The sequence below is a fragment of the Euprymna scolopes genome, chromosome 30 (assembly GCF_053919585.1).
Source record: "Euprymna scolopes isolate OS-2025 chromosome 30, ASM5391958v1, whole genome shotgun sequence".
Lineage (NCBI taxonomy): Eukaryota > Metazoa > Mollusca > Cephalopoda > Sepiida > Sepiolidae > Euprymna > Euprymna scolopes.
In genome coordinates, this window is record NC_136511.1 from 64,250,348 (window position 1) to 64,272,510 (window position 22,163).

General features: G+C 33.0%; 1 protein-coding gene across 4 annotated transcripts in view; it reads right to left on the reverse strand.

The window, feature by feature from the left end:
* Positions 1-22,163, reverse strand: part of LOC145254825 (uncharacterized) — a 597,176-nt gene that overhangs the window by 312,735 nt on the left and 262,278 nt on the right. For all 4 annotated transcript variants that reach the window (XM_080113655.1, XM_080113654.1, XM_080113653.1 and 1 more), the window contains 4 exons: positions 16,919-17,406; positions 8,382-8,679; positions 4,165-4,245; positions 1,123-1,155 (listed from right to left, as the gene is read on the reverse strand). In XM_080113655.1, coding sequence (XP_079969781.1) covers positions 1,123-1,155; positions 4,165-4,245; positions 8,382-8,679; positions 16,919-17,406 — 900 coding nt within the window. The remainder of the gene's footprint in view (positions 1-1,122; positions 1,156-4,164; positions 4,246-8,381; positions 8,680-16,918; positions 17,407-22,163) is intronic.

Genomic DNA, 22,163 nt, shown 5'->3' on the forward strand with positions numbered 1-22,163 from the left:
TGAATAAATTTCTATTGAACCATCCTCTTAGATAATCTAGCCCTATCCTAGTTCCGCCATGACTGATCATGTTGCCTCACAATTTACCAAACAGTTGACCCTTATTCTAAAGTGGCTACCATGCCTTCATAAGTGATGACCGTCAAAATATTTAAAAAAAAAAAACGAAAGGAAACGTAAATTTCAGTTACTTCACTAAGTGATTCCTCCCTTACTATGTGTCTCTCTATCACTTTCATTCTCTCGAATTCCACTTTGTTTGAACCCTGTAGTTTCTAACATTGTTCGAAAATGTGATATGTTGATGCCTTCAATATGAACGACTACACCATGGACAGGTTTAGATATCAAATACACTACCAGAGCGCATATGCAAATGATCGAACCCTGTGCGAAGCGACGTCACATTATTTGTTTTACTTAAGCATTTTTATGTCACTACACATTTATGATCATGTTTCTGTTAGCAAGCTACAAGTAACTAGATACGTTTTCCAACGATATTGCTAATACAAAAGTTCAGTCAGTAAATGCTCATGTAAAAACAAATAAAAAAAGTAAAAGTATATATATATATATATATATATATATATATATATATAGTAGAAATGGTAATTAATAAAAACCTGAAGAAAGTGCTCAATACTGCTGTAGAGCAAATATGCGTTTTATTTTTTATTACCGTTTTTTTTTTTTGTTTTGTTTAGTTACATTATTGTTTCAGCTACGCGGCCAAAAAAACGGTCGCGTAGCTGAAACAATAATGTGACTAAACAAAAAAAAAAGTTTAAAAAATAAAACGTGTATATATATATATATATATATATATATATATATATATATATATATATATATATATATATATATATAAAGAAAAAGAGCATACAGTTCTTTAAAACACTAAGGTAGCGAAATAAATAAATAACAGCGTTTCGAAGTTGTTAATGTTGCTAAAAATAACAACAAATCTTAAATTTAAAAGCGATAAACAAACGTGCATTCAAGTGATGAGTTATCGTAGCTCAGTGGTAGACCACCAGAGTGCGGATGCTGGTGTCATGAGTTCGATCCAGACAGACGACTAGATAGAATCAAAGTAGATATGAATAATATTTTACTCACTTTTAACTGTTTTTCTTTCTTTCTTCTTTATTTCTGAAAAAAAAGAAAGCAAATCTTATCGTTTATCTGAATTTATCCTACATTCTTTGAAAACATTCCAACTCTATTTCAATGTGTACAGCAAGATTTATAGTTAGATTATTATCTCCTTCGTTTTTTCTTCTCCTTATAATGCTTTGAGACGTGTATTATTAAAAATGCAAAATTAAACAGTACAAGCATTTTTTACCTATTATTATTATTATTATTATTATTATTATTATTATTTACCTATTATTATGATAGTCAAGTATAAGTTAGAATGAAATCGACGATAATGTTATTTTTAGGGGAAATGTAAATGTTTATCTGCTTTTTTGTACGGCATAATCACGTTGACACACCTGTTCCCTCTGGATCACCGAAGTTGAGCAATGTTGAAACAAGTCGGTAATAAATGGGTGACCATTTGGGACTTCCAGGTGCTATATGTGCTCTCCGCTTATCTCGGCAGTGTTTCCACTTGGACTTCTCCTTGCCACTGGACTAAAACAGTGTCGATTCAGGAAAAGTGTGGTTGGAGATTGCGCATCCACTGCCTCACATTTACATGCGCAGCTGCTCCTACAGGGGTTATCCTTTGTCTTTCGAGACTGAACGGAGGCATTATCGATCTGCTTTTAAATGATATACATAGATTTTTTTTTTTAATTTTTGGATCATAATTACAAAGATACTAACCAGCCCTCTTGGCGTGACTACATATTTTTACATACATGTTACCAGAAGAAGGTATTATATTGCCAACAACATAAACTTGGTATATATATATATATATATATATATATATATATATATATATATATATATATATATATATAAAGAGAGAGAGAAATAAAAAGGAACAAACCGAGTTATTTGTTCATGAACGTTTCGTCTTTATTTCGAGACTTCCTCTAGATGAAATAAAGACGAAACGTTGACGAACACATAACTCGGTTTGTTCCTTTTTATTTTTATATTTTGTCGGTGTAATATTTCCATTATTCTCATATATATATATATATATATATATATATATATATATATATATATATACTATCAAAAAGGGAAAAAAAGAATTAATTTAACGATATTATATACAGTGTTCAGTAAAAAAGACATCACTTGTTGATATTTAATTTCAGGTCAACGAATTACATTGTTACGATAATAATAAAGCTACTGATTCGGAATAATGATTACTTTAATCCGAATTTTAAGTTACCCGATGAATGTCATCATATCTCAGCTCAAATAAAAATTTATTGATCGAAATAAGCACCATCAGAATCAAGGCACTTTTGCCAATGCAAAACAAGTGTATTTATACCAGTAACATAAGAATCTTGTGTTCTGATGGCGATGAAGTCGCCAAAGGCATTTTTGATATTGCTTAAGTTTGTGAAGCAATTCTCACGCAGAAAGTTGTCGAGATGCTTGAAAAAGTGGTAGCCGGTAAATGAGATAGTCTGGAGAGTAAGGCGCATCAGGAACAGTTTCGTTCAACGTCTGCAGGGTCGGTTTAGCAACGTGCGGCCGGGCATTGTCGTGGAGGAGAATCTCTGTTGACTAATGTTGTGTTTTGTCGAAGTTTCTGATGCATTTCATCTATATGCTGACAATACTTTCCTGTCGAAATGGTTTTCCCTGCATTTAAAAAATGGTAATGGATGAGACCGGTCGCAGATCACCAGACAGTCAGCATTACCTTCTTTTGATGTAACTCTGACGTCGGGAAGTGCCGTTAAGCTTTGTCGAAAACATTATCAATAATTTTCCACACTCTTTATCTGTGCCTAAACCTAAACATAGATTCCATGATCAAAGCTTCTTTCTTAGAACTACACGCCTGTGGAATTGTCTTCCGTTTTCCTGCTTTCCAGCTGTCTATAATATGGTTGTCTTCAAGTCCAACGTGAACAAGTTTCTGATGAGCCGTTCCAGTTAAGTTAACAAATTTACCGAACTTCCATTACTATCGATTACTATGTTGTCCTTTTGACTACTCTACACTCTTTAACTCTTATCCTTGAGTGGCCTATCGGCCTTGATAAGTGGTGCCGCCTATGTAAAAAAAAAAACATGGAGCTGAGCGTCGTCGGTTGTCGTAAAAAAACACACTTGTTCAATTCGATAAGCAACAATTTATCAATTTTTTCTGTCATTCTAATCTCTCAAGTGGTTATAAATCGTCGTATACGTTACGTCTAATTCAGAAAAAAGTTCTTGAACAGTTGTGCGTGGATTAGCTTCAACTAAGGCTCTTAATTGATCGTTGTCAACATCCAGTGGTCAACCACTACGCTTATTATCTCGTTAACACCACGAAATTTCTTAAACCACCATTGTGCTGTGCTTTCAGTAGTGGCTCCTAAGCCAAAGACTTCGTTGATATTGAGAGCTGTTTCAGCAGCTTTTCGGCCTAGCTTGAATTGAATTAAAACGATCTGAGACAGCAAAAAATATACTTATATTTTTATTTTTCAGAAAGTTTTCTTAAAATAAAAATATAAATATTACATAATTAAATTATTATTTTGAAATTTTTTTCCTGAAAATAGAGCACTCTGCTGGAATTCTTTTACTTCAAAATATAACTAAGTATATATATATATATATATATATATATATATATATATATATATACAGAGAGAGAGAGAGAGAAAGAGAGAGAGAGAGACCGGTTGTATCGATTGATTTCCTAGATGTAAATCCAATGAAACTCGCGTGATTATTAAAGGGTGCTCAATGCAGGGCAGAGCTGGTATAGACCCCCCTACAGTAGTAGCCGTAAACTCATGCGTAGGTGTGTGTGTGTGGGGGGGTGCGTATGTATGTATGTACGTATCTGTGTGCATGTATGTTTGTATGTTTTGCGTGTGTGTATTTGTGTGTGTGTAGGTGTGCGTGTTTGTGTGTATATGTGGGTGTGTATGTGTATGTGTTTCTGTGTGCGGGCACGTGCGTATGTGCGTGTATGTGTGCGTGTGTGTGCATTAAACCAATACATTTAATACTTACGTTTGGTGTCGGCTATTTTCACATGGTCGATCTCGGTTCGGGAGTAAAGTTTCTTCAGCTCACCAACATAATCAACACGCCCTTCAAATAAAATTTTAAAATCATAAATGTACACTTTATATTAAAAATTGAAAATCTTACAAATGAATAATCTAAGAGACCAAATTTTAATATCGGGACTCAGTTCATGGAATAGTGGATAAGCCTGTCAACTCCCTAGTACAAATAAAGACACAAAATGAACCAAGATATTTTGGTAGTTGCGTTCAAATATATACATTTAATTTTAAAAAATCTTTTATAAATGAATATGGACTCATATTGTTGGCTAGTTTTTTATCTTGCAATGGTATTTTTATTAATCCCTTACATCAAATAGCTACATGCCTTGTCTGGAGCGATTCCTATTAAAATGACAACGCCAATTCTCTCGGTAGTAGTTTAGGTGGCCACCCTTTATGTACACCCATAATTTTTTTCAGCTGAGTTAGAAGTTGATTTGCAGAGACACCTCCATAGGAAGCACAACGTGAAGTAGAAACAAAAGTGCATCAGCAAAGATCAGGATTCAATACCAGAAGCATCTAATGTACTCCGATTAGTTTTCGTCGAACTACTGTTCTCATCTTGCGTGCTATTTTCACAGCGTTTCGGTCGATGTAACCTCCGACCGATAAGTAATAAGTAAAAACATTAATATATATATGTATATATATATATATATATATATATATATATATATATATATATATATATATATATATATATATATATATATATATATATAGTAATACAAATTAGTAATAAATAGTGATATTTACAACCAGAAATAAAAATAGGTTTAAGGCTCTTAAATTTTGTACTAGAATCGTCCGCAAGGACTCGTGGCGCAATGGTTAGAGTATTTGGAAAAATCGATTGTAAATAGTGATATTCGCCTGAAGGTTGAAGGTTCAATCCTCAGTGTGAGCGACCGAAAACTGCATTTACGAATTACTTAGAACCTTAATCAAGTCATGGCTGACGAAACAAGAGCATGCTTGCTCTGTGAAGTAAATAAAGGTGTCCGAATTCGACAGAAATATTCCTGAGTTCGACAAGGTACACCTAATGAAGGTCGGGGGTTACATCGACCGAAACGTTGTGAAAGTCACACTCAAGATGAGAACAGTATGACGTTTCTGAATTTTGTAATGAGATGAGGATTGGTGATTCGTATTATTAGGATTCATCGAACTACTGGTCTCATCTTGAGTGTGATTTTTCACAACGTTTTGGTCGATGTAACCGACCTTCTTCAAGTATATCTCATCGAACACGGAAATGTTTCTGTCGAACTCGGGAATTTGGACGGAACTTCAGTAACTGAGAAGGAGCGGCAGAATGTGTCGGTGACAGGGACCATATAAGTTGTCCAAAACGATGTTTTTATAAGTTTTTTAAGGTAAACATCTGAAGAGTACGTGACTAAATATGCAACAATGACATAATTTTGTGGACTTGTTAGTCGTAATACAAAACAATATTGTAAGGCATACCTTCTGAAAAGTTGTAAATAAACAACCGAGAAAACTTGATGGTTGGAACTTGGAAAATTATTATATTACTATATATACTCTGGAACTCAATAAAAAAGGGGTCCTGGATATGACCTTTAACTATATCCGATGGTAAGGTCCCAGCTTGCGGACTTTAGGGAGTGTGGAGCCACCCTTTAATAGCCATTGCTCCCAGGTCCACTCTGACCCGGAGTGGTAGTACTTGTTAGGGTCCCAACTATGGGTTAAATAGAAACCAACTTGCAAAAAACATATATTCTATTAAAAGAATTTTCTTCAAAATCACCGGATTCGGCATTAAATAACCTGAAACGGGTTGATATGCCGTAAAACAAAAATAACCAACCAACCAATAAATAAAAAGGTACTCATTGAGCTTGAACTTCTTTCATAATTTACAAAATTTATACATCAAAGAACTTTTTCATTATAAAAATACATTTATGGGGCAGATTTTTTATCCATTATGATTGGTATATACAAACCGAGTACGTTTCAAGTAAATGCTTAATATATATATATATATATATATATATATATATATATATATATATATATATATATATATATATACAAACGTATATATATATGAGAAATATCTATATATATATGTATATATACGTTTATATATATATATATATATATATATATACGTTTTATTTTTTTTTATTACCGTATCTTTCTGTTAAGTTACATTATTGTTTAAGCTACCCGGCCGTTTTTTTGTTTTTTGTTTTTTGCCGTCTATAGCTTCCTCAGACTTGTACAGAAAGGGTTCTGTAAAAGTCTGAGGGAGCTACAGACGGCCAAAAAAAAACGGCCGGGTAGCTGAAACAATAATGTAATTTAACGGAAAGATACGGTAATAAAAATAAAACGCATATTTGCTCTACAACAGTATTGAGCACTTTCTTCGGCTTTTATTAATTACCATTTCTACTATATATATATATATATATTGTTTACTTATTACTGTATATATTGCTATATATATATATATTGTTTACTTATTACTGTATATATATATATATATATATATATATATATATATATATATATATATATATATAATCTATTATTTATAAAATAAAAACGGTAGTCCGATGAATCCAAATAATTCAATAATCAATCCTCATCTCAAAAATTCAGAAACTTTCTCTGCTCTGATATAAAGATTTTCACTTTTCAATTAACGTGGCTTTTGTTCAGTCCAGCGGAATTACCTCTGTAAGGTTGTCTACGAAGCAAGGTTTCGTAATCACCAACCACACCTCCTCTGAATCATCATCGCTTGAGTTCAGGGCCAAGGAGAAGTCTAGAACGATTTGAAAACAACGCCGAGATAAGCAGAAAGCTTTCCCACATACAGCACCTGCTATTCCCAAATGGTCACCCATTCTACTAATGACGAGGCTCAATGTTGCTTAATTTCGGTGATCTAACGAGCATCGATGTGTCAATGTAATCTTTTCGTATACAATGTATTTATATTATAATTTACTTTCTTACTAATTACTTAGTGATTGTTTCTGTTTCTGTTAATCTCTGGATCTTCATTGTTAAACATTCACAGCAAGAACTCGCCATACTACCACCAGTACAATTCGAAAAATGTATCAATCAATTCATATATTTAAATGTATTCACGACCCAACAAGGTTGGGCACCCGACGCCGAAGAGCTGTGATCAACTAAATAGTCTGTCTGTGAATAATTATAAATGCTCCCTACCTTGGGTTGAGCATATTAGGAAGCAAAAAAGAAAAAATACCCCTAGTGTATAAAGTAATGCTCCTTGGGTGAACAAATCGCTTAGTTCGTTTGGACAATGTTTAATCATTGTAATTTCGCATACCCATCTTAGCAGTAGCATAATAGTAATGGTTAGAAGCACTAACTGCCGCATAGGCGGTCGGATTTCAATCCTGGCTTGAGGCAGTTGCTAATGTAGCCTCACTGAAGCGTTGTGCTACGACGAAACAGTCTTCTGTGGATGACTTTATATACATACACACACACACATATATATATGTGTGTGTGTGTGTGTGTGTGTGTGTGTGTGTGTGTGTGTGTGTGTATACTGTTTTCACAAAAACCAAGACTTGAAGAAATGGGTTGATAGCAACAAAAAGTGTATTTCATTGTTAGTTACAATTGTTTCAAGACCATTTGGACAAATTCAAACATTATGAAATACAACAATTGTAACTAACAATGAAATACACTTTTTGTTGCTATCACCCCATTTCTTGAAGTCTTGGTTTTTGTGAAAACAGTATATGAATGCTCAATTATGAAATATGATAATTTTGTAGCTTACTTTTTAAGTCAGCTCTCCTTTTTGGCTTAAATTTATTGGTATATGAACAATTACTGAATAATATTAACCCAGTATAATTTGGAATACTACAAATGTGTGCATATATATATATATATATATATATATATATATATATATATATATATATATATATATATATATATATATAACGCTCGAACAATATCGGCTAACTCTGTTTAGTTTTATAACAGAAAGGTAAAAAAAAGTCGATTTTCGTAGTTTGGGGAAATGTCCACAATTTTGGTATCTTAGTATTTCAGCTTTTTTCTTTTGAATTCCCAGAAATTTCGAATGAGATTCAAGTGAACGTTACTTACCGACTTTGAATTCTTCTTTGGAGGCATTTCTGGCTTTCTTGGATTTTGGCACCAGGTTTGAGTTGGCATCGTTCGAGCTCGTGTCCCTTCCCGCGGTCGACCGCTTTCCAACGTTTGAAGCAAACGGCGACGATTCAACGGATCCCAGAATCGGATGTGGGGAACTGGGACGTTTCCTGTCAGAGTCTTCAGCCATTTCCGGATTGGTGCAAGTACTGCCAATTATCTCCTGGTAAGGCTCCATCGTTTGGCCTGTGTCCACGTCAGTGGACACGCTAGCCGTGTGACAAAGTGACCCCTTAAAATGTAAAATTTGACTCAGGTAAAGAAAAATAGTTAATGGAATTTTATAAGAAAATTTTGAGTGTACTCTCTTGATATTTTATCCCTATTTGTTATTTATTCATGTAATAATAATAATAATAATAATAATAATAATAATAATAATAATAATAATAATAATAATGATAATAATAATGATAATAATAATAATAATAATAATAAGAAGAAGAAGAAGAAGAAGAAGAAGAAGAATTCCAGGGAACACCACAGACTGTGTTCAATGAGATATTTGATAACCTGTGTGAAAGCCCCTTGAGAGCCCATGATAATAACATAATAACACTAATAATAACAACAATAAAAAAATAATAATTATAATAATAACAATATCAATAACAATATAATAGCAATAATCATAATAATAACAATAATAATAATAACAATAATAATAACAATATCAATAACAATATAATAGCAATAATAATAACAACAACAATAACAATATCAATAACAATATAATAGCAATAATAATAATAACAATAATAACAATAATAATAATAACAATATTACTAACAATATAATAGCAATAAACCATATAATAAGTGAATGCAATAAACTGGCCCAAAAGGAATACAAGAATATAGACGACCAAGTAAGAAGGATATTATGCAAACAACTACAGCTCGAACGCACAGACAAGTGATAATAAGCCAGCAACAGTACTTGAAAACGAGAATCACAAAATCCTATGGGACATGGGCATACAAACTGATAAACCCATCCAAGCAAGAAGACCAGATGACGTAATAATTAACAACAAAGAAAAATTCTATCAAATCGTAGACTTTGCTGTTCCAGCTGACCACAGGATGAATATCAAAGAAAAGGAGAAACGAAGCAAATACACAGAGCTAGCCAGAGAGCTGAAAGAGATGTGGAAGATGAAGAAAATCAAAATAATACCTATAATAGTAGGAGCACTAGGAACAATACCGAAAAACTTTTAAAAAATAATGGGAGAAATTGGAATAAGAGGAATGACTGGAAAAATACAACGAACAACAATAATGAAAACAGCTGAAATATTAAATAAAACCTTTGAATGTGGAGACTAACGCAGACGAACCAAAAGCGTAGACCAGACAAACTGCTACAGAGACAGAACAGGAAACGCTACATGGAATCAAGAACACTGAAGCTGCATATCCATCTCTCCCATTACCACATCATTGCCAAAAAAGAGAGTGAAAGCAAATAGCCAAGTAGTCAAGGAGGAAGGAAAGACTGAGGAGTGAGTACTGACCATACTTCCACTGTATAAGTGCGAAAAGAACTGGGACCGTGGGGAGGCTTATTGCCACTTAAATTCCAGTAAAAACCAATGACTACTGCCAACGAGAAATCAATGGGCAAGCAGCTGTTGCGATAATGCAAATTTATTTGCAAATGGTATCGAAAAAGATGGAGAGTACGGGAAAATCTGAGGAGACTTGTTGTTAACCAGCTTTCTGGGAACACCACAGGATGTGTTCAATGCGATGTTTGATAAAGCTCCTTTGTGAAAGCTCCTTGAGAGCCCATGATAATAACACCAATAATAACAACAATAATAATAATAATAACAACAAAAACAATAATAATAATAATAATAATAATAATAATAATAATAATAATAATACGCTAATGAATTTCTTGTTCGTACGTTATCGCCTTTCACGTGCAGTAAACAAAATGAGATCGTACGATTATGGTGATTAGTGCTTGATCACATGTTGCTAAGGTAAGAAATTGCGACTTTACATATTTTAAAATGAATGGTTCCAAAATCAAATTATGTCGTCCTGTCAACAAAAAGCGTACAATTTAAAACAAATACATCTCAAAAATTGACTTTGTTTTATTAATTTTCAGCATAATTAGCTGAAAATTAATTTAAGCAAAACATATAAAAAAAAAATAATTGTCAGCTAAATATTCTTCTTCCTCGTCGGACTAAAGGCTTTGGCTACAAAATCATTCAAACGACGATGTTTTTCTTTTATAAAATAAATGTTGATTAAAAAGAGAACAGTAGTAGCAAACGTACTTGTGTGTGTGAGAGAGAGAGAGAGAGGGGGGGAGAGTTTTAAATTGAAAGCCATGTTTAATTTCAGAAGAATTACCGAGTAACTATTCTGTACAAGTCCTGGAAATTAAGTATTTTTAGTGCGTAGCTATTCTGTAAAGATCCTGGATTTTATCATTTTTCAGGCATCAAAAGATTTTTCTCGTGTTGACACGAAAAAATTATGTGCTGGAATGCTAAAGATTCAATATTTTTATGGAGCAATTCTCGTTTCTGATTGTTGCAAGCACAACGTGGCTCTATTTGATTCGTCAGTTCCTATCGCCAATGTTTATGAGTTGAGTTTCCAACTTTTGGGGATTATACTCTCCCGTCATATCAAAAATTTTTTTTTTTTTTTTTACACAGTGATCACCAGTTATCAAGGCCCGGAAGCCACTCAGGGATAAGGGTTATTGCAAGTACATTACGTTAGTGTGGAGATTTGATGGAGTGTTTACTTAAGGGGGCGGTTCATTAGGAATTTGTTAACGTTGGACTTGAACACATCCAAGTTGTAGTCCGGTGGGAAGCAGGCAGACGGAACAGAGTTCCACAGGCGTGCAGTTCTAAGAAAGAAGCTTTGTTCATGGATATTGCGAGAGAGAGAAAAAGGAGGGAGAGGGAGAAAAATACAGGCATAAAGATAGATCAATGGCTCATCACGCTACGCCCAACAAAATTTTGTGCGCTGTCACGCATTGGGAACAGCATTCGTAACACGTATTAATAGTTTGAAAAATTGCTGAACAATGAGACAGAAATTATCTGCTGGAAAATCATGTTTCAAAATTTTCCATTCAAACACAACCCTCTTTATGTAACACTAATACAGACACACGCGCACTATATATATATATATATATATATATATATATATATATATATATATATATATATATATATATATATATATATATATATATATAATTGAAATTTTATTTTAAATATTTTAAATATTATTTAATTTTTTTTTTTAATCCTTATGACGGCTTTTTTATAAGCCGAAAATTTGAAACTTTAAATAAAAAATCTCTGCTTATTTTTAAAAAATACAAATTCACACGTTCTTTCTAACCTCAAATTATATGAATTCCATTGTTCCCGTGCTTCTTAAATGCGGACTAATACTTATACTACACATTTGCGCACGAACGGCGCTTACCACTGGACTGACAATACACAACCACTCTGCTAAACGACATCATGGGATGTAAGAAAAGAAAAAATATATATATTCTATTGTTTTTTTTTTTTAAAATCCTGATGAAGGTTTTTTATAAGCCGAAAATTTGAAACTTTAAATAAATAAATATCTGTTTATTTTAAAAAAAAATACAAATTCGCACGTGATCATTCTTTCTAACTTCACATTTTAAATATATATATATATATATATATAAATATATATATATATATAAATATATATAACTACTTCATTTACTCACATAAAATTAATATACGAAAGTATAGATTTATGCGTAAACTTTAAGTATTTACTTCAAAAGTGCTCAATACGTAGGTAGAGCTAGTTAGTAATTTATAAAATATATGGCGATTAAGCTACACTGAATATTCTGTGTTTCATCCACTATAGGATTTGTCAGGCTTATGCGCAAATTCTGTGGTTGTTTCTTGTTTTTATATATGTTGAGGATTTTAGTTAGCCAATCAGCTTTCTAGTATCCACCGCGCCCCTTCCTATCAACCAATGGGCATGCATTTTATCGACCAAAGGATATGTTTAAGAACTAGGTTAGTGGTTTAAGGTAGACGTTTTCCTCCCTTTTTTTATATATATAAATAAATATTTGAGATACCATACGGTCGAAGGATAAAAATAGAAATCGCATGCTAAACTTCAAAGCGAAAGATTACTTAAAACATTTTTTAACCAAAATACGCTCGCGTTTGAACTAAACGAGCCAACACAAAATATTCCGAAACAGAGATTGGAAATGTCGGTCGGCTTGAAATGTGTTGTTTGACAGGTGAAATGTCGGATCGTTTTTGATCTGAAAAACACACCCACACACGAAACAGATCAGGCCTGATAAAAGAATTAATGACGTCAGCCCAAGGTTCGACATGAATTGTTTTTCAATATGAATTATCTAAAAATGTCTTTTGGCAAATTGTTTTGGGTGCTAAGGGGAATTTCTGACATGTAAAGAATATTTCTTTTAAAAATCACACGGATGTTTTTACAAAACAAATAATTCAAAGGGGAAAGAAGATCAAACGGATATTTTTAAATAGAGGAAAGCTGGTGATCTATTACAAGCTAAAAATAATATTTCCTCTGATTATCAGTTGATAATATGGAAAAAAAACATTATCGAGAAGGCGGGGTCAGGCAAGTTGGGGAGGAGTCAATTTGATTTTGGAAATTGGGGGCGGAAAAATAATACCTGCCACAGGCCAAATTGACCAATGAGAAGGAATCAGGTGGATTGTTATCAATCAATTTGATTGGTCGAAGACGAACGTAGGCGTCGTCATTATTCAATGGTTTTACTATATAAGATCTGTAAAACTCGATTTAATCAGATAGAAGGAGATAGAAGAAGAGAGAAGACAGAGAGAGGTCTTTGGAGAGACAGAGAAAAATGTCTCGGTAGAGGAATCCAGCCACCCAACTTCTCTCTCCCCCTCGCTGGTCGCCAGAGAGCTCAATTTGCAACTTAATAGAATTCAGAGGACCTAGGAAGAGACCAGCCAGAACACCTTAACGATAATTACAACAGTCTGCGACTCCGACCGAGTATTTCAACAACAAGAAGCTCATTCACAAATCTAATTGCTTGCTTCCATTTAATCTTCAATTGTACATACGTCTGTAGATAATCATTTATGAATTTCCTAAATACATTATATATCAACCAACCTCCGGAGTTTGTTTGCTGATGTGCTGTTGTCCCATGTAACTTTATTTCTTTTACTTGCCACTTGTGACCCCGTTCCCGTCAACGAACACCCAGTCAACAGGACGACCAACTAGACGATCAAGAAGAACAGGCCTTGAGGACCGTGCAACCAAGAAGAGTCCTCCAACGCCTTGACGAGGACTCACTGGGTGACGCGATGTACCAACGGTTGGCAGACCTGGTTGCCCAGTCGACATAATTAATTACCCGGTGACTAGGATAGTCATAATTGGGCATCGACCCAGGGTTAAGATCATAACTGGGCTGCGATCAGAGGGTTAAGGTCGTGTAAGGTCACGTACAAGGTCATATATATATATATATATATATATATATATATATATATATATATATATATATATATATATATATATATATATATATACAGTCCTGGTCAAAATCATAAGACCACTTAAGAAAGTAAGCGTTTACGCATATTATCGAATTTTTAATCAAATAAATGGTTGAAACCATTGCCAAAAGGGAAAATATGATGGGAAAAATGAAATTTGCTTCATTCGAAACCTTAACTCTGATCTAATAATTATTTTTTAAAAAACAAATATTTTCACCTGGTCAAAATGATAAGACCATTGATAATTTATCTAACAAAATGCAATTATAAATTACTAAAAAGGGGCTCAGTATTTAGTATAGGCTCCATTATTACGAATTACTTCAAAAATTCTCTTCGGTATGCTTGCGACTAAGTTTCTTTTATCAGTTGCGAAGGAATTTTATCCCATGTACTGAAAACTGAATCAGAAAGTTCCTTTATCGAATCATACTGGGTTCCATCCTTGAACACTTATTTTGCCATCCATCCCCAAAGATTTTCAATTGGATTTAGGTCCGGAGAACATGCTGGATGATCTAACAATTCTATATTATTTGAAGAAAAGTATTCTTGTGCTTGTCGAGAAGTGTGTATCGCAGCGTTATCTTGCTGGAAAATCCAATTTCTTCCACACAGACGTGGACCTTCAGTTCTGATAGAAGCATTTTCAAGCATTGAAATGTACTTCAATGATGTTTGCCGGCCTTTCACTACTTGCAACCTTAGGGTCCCAGCTGACGAGAAAGCATCCCAGATCATTAAAGACACTCATCCACTATGCCGAGTTGAAAAAGTCTCTTTGGGCAAATTTTTATCTTGCCAATAGTGTTGAAATCCATCTGGAGCATCTAGATTAAACTTTTTCTCATCGGATAAAATTACTTTTTCCCACTTCTCTTTATCCCAAGTCTGGTATCTGGCGGCATATTTAAGTCGGTTAGTTTTGTACTGTTCAAGAAGACGTGGTTTCTGCAGTCGCTTTAAATGATTGAAACCCTTCATTTTCAGATGCCTTCTGATGGTTGTAGGACTACAGTCTGCTGCTGTTTGGCTTTTCAATCGACTTGAGCTCATACTGGAGTTTGTTTTTTTTTTAACTTCTTCTGATACAGCGATCCAGTGATGGGTTTTTTTGTGGGTTTTTTTTTTTGTTTTTTTTTTTGTTTTTGTTTTTTGGTCGACCTGGACTTTTTTTTTTGTTTTGTTTTTTTTTTTTTTTTGTTTTTGTTTTTTGGTCGACCTGGACGTTTTTTTTTTTGTTTGTTTGTTTTTTTGGTCGACCTGGACTTTTTTTGTTGTTTTTTTTTGTTTTTTTTTTTTGTTTCTTTGTCGACCTGGACTTTTTTTTGTTTTTGTTTTTTGGTCGACCTGGGCTTTTTTTTGTTTTTGTTTTTTTTGTTTTTTGTTTTTTGGTCGATCTGGACTTTTTTTGTGCCTATATTGATTTGGATTTCTTAAAAAATTTGTGATGACTGTTTTGCTACGATTCACTTCGTTTGCAATGGATCTATGGGAGAGTCCACCCCTATTAAGCTCAAAGATCCTTTCTCTCTCAAACTCTGATAATCGTTATATAATTATTAAATCAGGGTTAAGGTTTCGAATGAAGCAGATTTCATTTTTTTCCCATCATATTTTCCCTTTTAGCAATGGTTTTGTTTGATTAAAAATTCGATATTATGCATAAACGCTTACTTTCTTAAGTGGTCTTATGATTTTGACCAGGACTGTATATATAAATAAATATATATATATATATATATATATATATATATATATATATATATATATATATATTTATATATATATATTTATATATATATATATATACATGTGTTTATATATATATAAATATATATATAAACATATGTATATATAAATATATATATAAATATATATATACGTATATAAATATATATACATATATAAATATAGACTTATATGTAATATACTGAGTTCGTGTAATTCAGTAAATTTTCATATACCAATAGGTTTTAACCCAAAAATGGTTGACTTAAGGATTAAGCTACAAAATTATCACATTTCATAATTGAGCATTAATATACTGTGTGTGTGTGTGTGTGTGCAAAATCAAGATTCAAGACAAGGTGTTGATGGAAACAAAAAGTGTATTTCATTTTACATTAGAATTGTTTCAATTTCTAGTTCGACAATTTCAAGCATTATATCGTTTGAAAACTTTCAAAAACCAGCATTTCTTCAGACTTTATGAATAAACACACTAGCATTTTTTTAATAGAAAAAAAAAGGCGGGGGGAATCCCTAACGGGAAAAGCATGCGAGAAACATTTACCTTGGTTGTGGTAACGGAAAGGCCATTTAAATATTAATATTTAAATGGGCTTTTCCATAACCACAACCAAGGTAGATGTTTCTCGCATGCTTTTCCTGTTAGAGATTCCCCCCGCCTTTTTTTTTTTCTTCGAAGAAAGAAATCGACATGACCGATGTTGGTTCTTAGCTTTCAAATATTTGTGAATGCAAACCTCAAGGGAGGAGGCCAAGGTGTCGTTTATGGTTAGAGTTTGATTTGAATTTGTTACGTTTGTTGCTTTTATTTGATAGAGTGAAGTGAGCAAAGTGAGTCAGCGTTTGATGCCAGTAAGTTTACACGAGTAGATTATTAGGAAAGTTTACATATATGGACACCAAGATAGAGATAGATAGAGAGATGTGAAGAGAGAGAAATAGAAAGATTGGGAGCGTTGTAGAGATAAAGAGATATACAGATAGTGATAGAGAGATAAATGTAAAAGGAATGTGTATTAACTAATAGATAGATAGATAGATAGATAGATAGATAGATAGATAGATAGATAGATAGATAGATAGATAATTTATTGACGATTTTAAAACACTTCCTCACCTCAATGGATGTCATTTGATCGTGTTCATGCGTCGGAAACATCTCCGGCATTTTAACAACAATGTTCTTGTTAATTCCATCCCTTGTCAAAGCATGTGATACCTCATCGCCAAATGCTGTCGTTTCCATCTTCGATTCTTTTTCCAGCCTTTTCATCTTGACACTTGGATGCAATACTCCAGAACTAGGCGCAGCAGAATTTGGGGACGAAATACGGCTCTTTGAGGGTTTCTTCTCAACAAATTCCGAGCTCGGAATATCTTCGTCCAACTTGTGCTCCCTTTCTTCTTTCGATTTACAATTTGCAGGTTGATTCCTGGAATCTCGAGGCGTCATCTGGTTGGAAGTCATCGGCCTTTCGATGCCGGCTGTCGATTTTGATTCTTCAACTTTAAGTGGCTGTATAATAGCCACGCCCATGTCTCTGATCTCAGTGTGGACTGTGTTCCCTCTGTTTGGGGTCGTGGGAGAGGTGAGCTGGGTCGAACCTGAATCGAGACAACAGAAGAAGTGATGCAGATTGACATTTTATTATGACAACAAAAAAAAGAAAATAGAGAGCAAATAAAGGAAGACTCCACCACATTCTTTTTTTTTTTTTTTTTTGCAAAGGAGTCACCACTTATCAAGACCCGAAGCCACTCGAGGATAAGGGTCAATGAGTTTACAGTGGTCAAAGGGAACATGTCGTAGTAATCGTTAGTAGTGGAAATTTGGTAGATTGGATTACTTAAGGAGATGGCTAATAAAGAATTTGTTCACATTGAACTTAAAGGCAATCATATTGTAGTCAGTTGGAAAGCAGGAAAACGGAACAGAGTTCCACAGGCGTGCACTTCTAAGAAAGAAGTTTTGTTCATGGAATCTACGTTTAGGTTTAGGCACAGAGTGGGGTAAATTATTGATAGTGGTTTCAGCTAGACGAGTGTTTTGTAAAAGTAAGGACAGGAGGGGGACAATAGATTGGAGCTCAGACGGTTATAAAATAAAAGTACTACATAATAATACTATAGTAATATAATGCATGATATAACACGAGGTCGTTCCAAAAGTAAGACCTCCTATTTTTTTCACTCTAAAATTAAAATGTTATAGAGCTACGAAGATGGGAGTAGTACCATTAAAACGAACGACCTTTTGTGTCCCAGAATTCATTTTTCTACATAGTCACCACTTTCGCCAGCGATGAACGATGCTTCGGTTGTAAAAGTTTGGGGCACGCTTTGTCATTTGTCTGTCGCGATTTTGAAATCAACGAATCCATCTCCTAAATGTGCTGATATAAACTGCATCAGCTTCGTAAGCGTTCAACAGATGCCGGTGAATATTGATCGATTCAATTTTTTCTGTATGGATTAATCCAATGACACATATCTGCTTCTGACGCACGTCCATGACAAGGGTTGCTTTCTTAGAGTCTCACACCGTCAATATCTGCAACGGAGAGATGAAACTTTAAGTTCAGTCATTATAAAAATGTAATTTGCAATCGTTTTATACATTCTGCCTGAATAAAAATATTAGAAATATTACTTTGGAACGTCTTTCGTACATAACAATGCAAGACTATACGTGACCCGTTGGGTCAGTATACATTATAGCTATGGAATAGTGCGTATACGGAATTAATGTATGAAGGTAATACTCGTGACGGAAAGAAAATATTTTTTAAATTACGTAAATGGATCAGGGAGATATATATATATATATATATATATATATATATATATATATATATATATATATATATATATATATATATATATATATATATAAAATTATCTCAGTCAGATGTAAAAGCTCTATAAAACCAAATAGGAAATAGAGATTATAACATATTTTATTAACTGTTTGCTCATATATATATGTGTGTGTGTGTGTGTGTGTGTGTGTGTGTGTGTGTGTGTGTGTGTGTGTGTGTGTGCGTGCGTGCGTGCGTGTGCGCGTGTGTGTGTGTTATATAAATATTTATGCGAAAGTATATTAAAATGAAAAAAAATATACATAGATTTCTCTGAGTTTTCTACATTAAACCTAATTTTACAGCATATGTGTGTGTGATTATCTTTACTCGATTTCATATATATATATATATATATATATATATATATATATATATATATATATATATATATATATATATATTAGGTTGATGAAAAAATTATGTCGGTATTTAACTTGAAGTTTAACGTCAAAAAACAACATTATTTTTACACCAACATAATATATATATATATATATATATATATATATATATATATATATATATAGTAATCCATATACAGTACTATTTCGCTGTTTCACAGCTCATCAGTGCGGCTAGAACCTACCCTACAGACACTAGCTAGTGTTTCCTTCTTTTCGGGAATCATCAGTGCAGGGAGTTACGATTAGGGTCAGTCGGGAGATTCGAACCCAGCCAAGAAGCCATCGCTGACTTCATTATCAAAGAACAAACTACACGGCCAAAGTTAATAGCCAGAAATACGGTTGAAATTAATATTTACATACGGCGTAAATGTCATAGACAGCTAGAATTATAACATCATGATCTGCGCATGTAAGCTTAAGTGAACGACTTAAATTTCAATTTAGAGTGTTCGGCAATAAAAACCGTGTTCTTAAAGGGACTGACATAATTATTACTATTATTTTTTAATACTTACAAACACTAGTGTTTCATTCTTTCGGGAATCATCAGTAAAGGGAGTTACGATTACCGCCGGTCGGGAGATTCAAAGCCATCTCTGTTTCAATTAGCAAGGAACAAACCACGCAGCCATATTATTATTATAAATATATAATTAAACATTTTTAATTGATGAATGTTTTCTCAGTTTCTTTTTTGTTATGATAAGATGCAGCGAATTAAGTATTATGATATCTGTTATATTGGTTTTGTAGGTTAACGTTGTTGTTACTGTGACATTTTCATACTTCGCTAGCTAGCGTTTTCATATTTACTTATGTTTTGGAGACTGGCAGGAAACAAGCTCAGGATCGGTGCAGACATATGGGTGTCTCGCTTTCATTACTTACTTTACCTCACTATTTATTGTTGTATATGTACATTGTTCATATGTCACTGTCTTTACAATATGTCTCAGGAGCGTTATGTTCTTTTGTATTGCAGGCTGTACCTTGCGTTTAAGTTGAGTAAAGCTTCGCCTGCACAACCAAGTTTCCTTACCCTACAACATATACATATATATATATATATATATATATATATATATATATATATATATATATATATATAATGTATTATACAAAATATTCCAAATCGTTTTAAAAACGATTGTATGCCGACTGTTTGTTGCATGTGAAATGAAACTTATATAGATTGTGTTTAATTTATTTGAATATACATTATTCTAGCTCTGTTTGATTTTAATAATCAACCATTGAGCTAATATTAATGACTACAGTACCTTGAGTACTTGAATGTTTGTACTTTAATTATACCTATACCTACTATAAGAGCGTCATTCTATTGTACATTTATGCTCTTCTTAAGTCAAAGGATTTTGACTCTATCTATCTATCTATCTCTTTCTTTCTCTCTCTCTCTCTCTCTCTCTCTCTCTATCTCTCTCTCTCTCTCTCTCTCTCTCTCTCTCTCTATATATATATATATATATATATATATATATATATATATATATATATATATATATATATATATATGTTTTGGAGACTGGCGGGAAACAAGCTCAGCATCGGTGCAGACATATAGGTGTCTCGCTTTCATTACTTACTTTACCTCACTATTTCCTTACCCTACAACAATATCCGTGCACAGTAAGGGATTAATACGGATTAGTCACCACTATATCACATTACTCTATAAGTATGACATAAAACACTTATTATAAGTCAACAGCAATGACTTTTGCCTGTTTTTCACAGACTAAAATGTCTATTGTTTCCACAACCTTCTAAGTAGTGAAAACATTCACAAGTAATTTTAACGTCTTTAAACTGCCACTTACAGAATCTACTGCAATAAAAATAAACAGTAAAATAGTTGAAATCATTAAAAAAAAAAAAACTAAAGTAAATACGCAGAACAGTAACTTGTATGTCATTTGCTTACAGCTACTGTGTGAAATTCACTCTAAGTAATAAAGGGGGCTGAAATAGGATTTACCGGTTTTAAATGATTTTATTTTCATCCATTTTTTTTTTTTTTTTTTCTTACCGGCTTACAATGAGATGTCATTCTTACGCTTTTGGTAAAATATATGTGTCATCATTAGGTAAAGAAAAAAAAAATGATGCTTTCGGATAATTCATCACTGGTCTGAGGGAGATAACTCCATTTTACTAAGAGCTCCATTCATTTTTCATACGAGAATTTGGGACGCTAAAACTAACGCGAAACATTTAACATTATGAAAACGTTAATAACAAAAAAGAAGCTGCTATTTGGGTTTGACGATAAATGCCCTAAAAATCAATTCTGATTAATTACGAAAATGTCCTAGAAGAGCTACTTCTAATTAATTGTAAGAAAAAAGTGATTTGTTTTTCAGCTACTTTATTTAATAGAACAAAATTTTAACATTACAAAAATGTCCTGGAAAATCACTTCTGATTAATCGTAAAAAAAATAAATAAATAAATAAATCATTTTTTTCTTATAATTAATCAGAAGTGACTTTTCCTGGGCATTCATCGTCAAGCTCAAATATCAGCTCTTTTTTTGCTATTAATGTTTTTGTCATGTTAAATGTTTTAGCGTCTCCAATTCCCGTATGAAAAAAAAAAAAATGAATGTATCTTTTATTAAAATGGAGTTATTTCCCTTAGATTAGTGACGAATTATCCAAAACGCAAAAAGAAGAAATATGTATAACCCGGTCCGGGGGGGGGGGGGATGACATAGTTAAGTTTATGCAATTTTTGCTGGTAGCTGTCCTACATACAGCGCCTAGTATTCCTATCTCGTACTGATCAATGTCAATGTTGTTTAACTTCTGTGATCTAACGAGAATCGGCATGATTATGTCGTATATTTCGTCAGATAGACCTAAAAAAATATCTGTTTGAATTTATATTTGTACTACAATTTCTGCAGTCTTTCTTACCAGTAAATGATGGATTTATTCTCTGTACATTAAAAACCCAAACTCAGAATAGTGCTTGTTAAGATATAATCGAGAGATCGTTTTCTTTAATATATGGTTGTAAGCAAAACCAACATTACTTACTTGCCATGTCGAAAATAGTAATATATCCAAAA